General features: G+C 36.9%; 1 protein-coding gene across 2 annotated transcripts; it reads right to left on the bottom strand.

Moving 5' to 3' along the window:
* Positions 1-778: 778 nt before the first annotated feature.
* Positions 779-1,515, bottom strand: LOC104948309 (chromodomain-helicase-DNA-binding protein 8-like). 2 transcript variants are annotated; one of them, XR_798665.1, is made up of 2 exons: positions 1,163-1,515; positions 779-1,025 (listed from the first exon to the last, which is right to left on the bottom strand). XR_798665.1 is itself a non-coding variant. In XM_010774502.1 (2 exons), the coding sequence occupies exons 1-2, from the start codon at positions 1,247-1,249 to the stop codon at positions 859-861; spliced, it is 303 nt and encodes a 100-aa protein (XP_010772804.1). In that variant the 5' UTR covers positions 1,250-1,413; the 3' UTR covers positions 838-858. The 2 variants fall into 2 exon arrangements, 1 of the variants encoding a protein (XP_010772804.1); XM_010774502.1 differs by having other exon boundaries at positions 838-1,025; positions 1,114-1,413.
* Between the last annotated feature and the right edge of the window lie 228 nt (positions 1,516-1,743).

Here is a 1,743-nt window from a genome sequence, read left to right as displayed (position 1 = left end):
CCATCTACTTAATATGAAAGCCTGTTTGCGCCACAGGAAAAAAAAAAAATAAAATCCCGTAAGTCATTATAATTACTTAGTTATCTCATTATATTGACTTACTATCTCATTATATTGACTTAGCTATCTCACTATATTGACTTAATATCTCATTATATTGACTTACTATCTCATTGTATTGACTTACTATCTCATTATATTGACTTAGCTATCTCATTATATTGACTTAGTTATCTCATTATATTGACTTAATATCTCATTATATTAACTTAGTTATCTCATTATATTGACTTACTACTTTGTTCTTTTGTAGCTTCCTCTGTAGTGTCCGTAGGCTTAGTTTAATATTGTGTGATTCCTCCAAAACCACTAAAATGTCCTTATTTGTGAATCTGCGTCTAAAGTAGTCTTCAATTATAGTATCCATTAGTTCAGTTAAGTTTGTCCCACACACTTGTTATTGTTGCTTTGGTGTAAAGGGATGAAAGCTAATTAGAAAATTGCTCTTATATGATAGTAAGTCATTATAATGAGATAGTAAGTCATTATAATGAGATAGCTAAGTCATTATAATGACTTACAGGATTTTTATTTTTTTTTTCCTGTGGCGCAAACAGGCTTCCATATTTTTATGTAGATATAATACATATGACATCTATTTTTTAAATGTCTCCAGTACCGATAAAAAGATCGATAACGTTGGACCTTAACGGTACCACGGTCTTTAATAATTCAGCCCCGGGGCCCGTTAATACTGGGGCTCGGTACCCATCCCTAGTTTTAATTATTACATCATCAATATTACATTTCAAATAACCAAGTACTTGGTATCTCACAAAGCGCAAGTGGCTAGTGCTGCTAAGAACATACCTGGTGATGGTGATGATGGTGGCTCTTCGCTGCAGGATCTGGTCGATGTCCTCCTAGCAGAAGCGATTGCCTTCGTCGTTCTCGTCCATGATGGCGGCGTAGGCTCCTTTCCTCAGGAGGTCCTCGATCTCCTTCTTGGAGAACTGCTGGACCGGCTAAAGGCGACGCAGAGAGACATTTACACAAGTGGATTTAGAAAACAATTTTCGAAAATAAACTAAGCGTACTGCAACAGCGACTGACCCAAAAATGACTTGGCATCTAGAAATATGACAGATTTTCTTTTTCTCACCCCGTTGTTGTTGCCTTCTTTGTTCCCACTCATGCTCTGCAGGACGGCACGGTCCAGCCCGAGCTTCAGACTAGCTTTATCCAGCATTTCCCTCTCATAGTTTCTAGTGATCAGACGGTACACCTTCACCGCCTTAGACTGGCCAAAACGATGACACCGAGCTTGAGCCTGAAATAAAAAATTAAAAGAGGGGTCAAAAGAGCATCATGTGCAGCTGCTGTTCAACGTTTTTAAGCATTAAATGGGAAAATAGACACTTAAAGAACCGAGGGAATAAACGGAAAGACTGTTGTTGTTGTAGCCCTATTGAACTATCTTTAGGAAAGACGGAGCAGATATATACAGTGGGGCAAAAAAGTATTTAGTCAGCCAACAAATGTGCAAGTTCTCCCACTTAAAAAGATGAGAGAGGCCTGTAATTTTCATCCTAGGTATACCTCAACTATGAGAGACAAAATGAGAAAAATAGATCCAGAAAATCACATGTCTGATTTTTAAAGAAATTATTTGCAAATTATGGTGGAAAATAAGTATTTGGTCAATAACAAAAGTTAATCTCAATACTTTGTTATATACCCTTT

This window comes from Notothenia coriiceps, unplaced genomic scaffold (genome assembly GCF_000735185.1).
Source record: "Notothenia coriiceps isolate Sejong01 unplaced genomic scaffold, NC01 NC01_scaffold00014073, whole genome shotgun sequence".
Lineage (NCBI taxonomy): Eukaryota > Metazoa > Chordata > Actinopteri > Perciformes > Nototheniidae > Notothenia > Notothenia coriiceps.
Note: the sequence above shows the minus strand (reverse complement) of the source record. Positions and strands in the feature narration are given on the sequence as shown.

What these genes read in the sequence shown, in the direction of transcription:
- LOC104948309 (XM_010774502.1), bottom strand. Translation starts at nt 1,249, where the DNA reads ATGCTGGATAAAGCTAGTCTGAAGCTCGGGCTGGACCGTGCCGTCCTG. An exon ending in AGATGCCAAGTCATTTTTGG is followed by an intron (nt 1,026 to 1,113) that starts GTCAGTCGCTGT and finishes CGTCGCCTTTAG; the next exon opens with CCGGTCCAGCAGTTCTCCAA.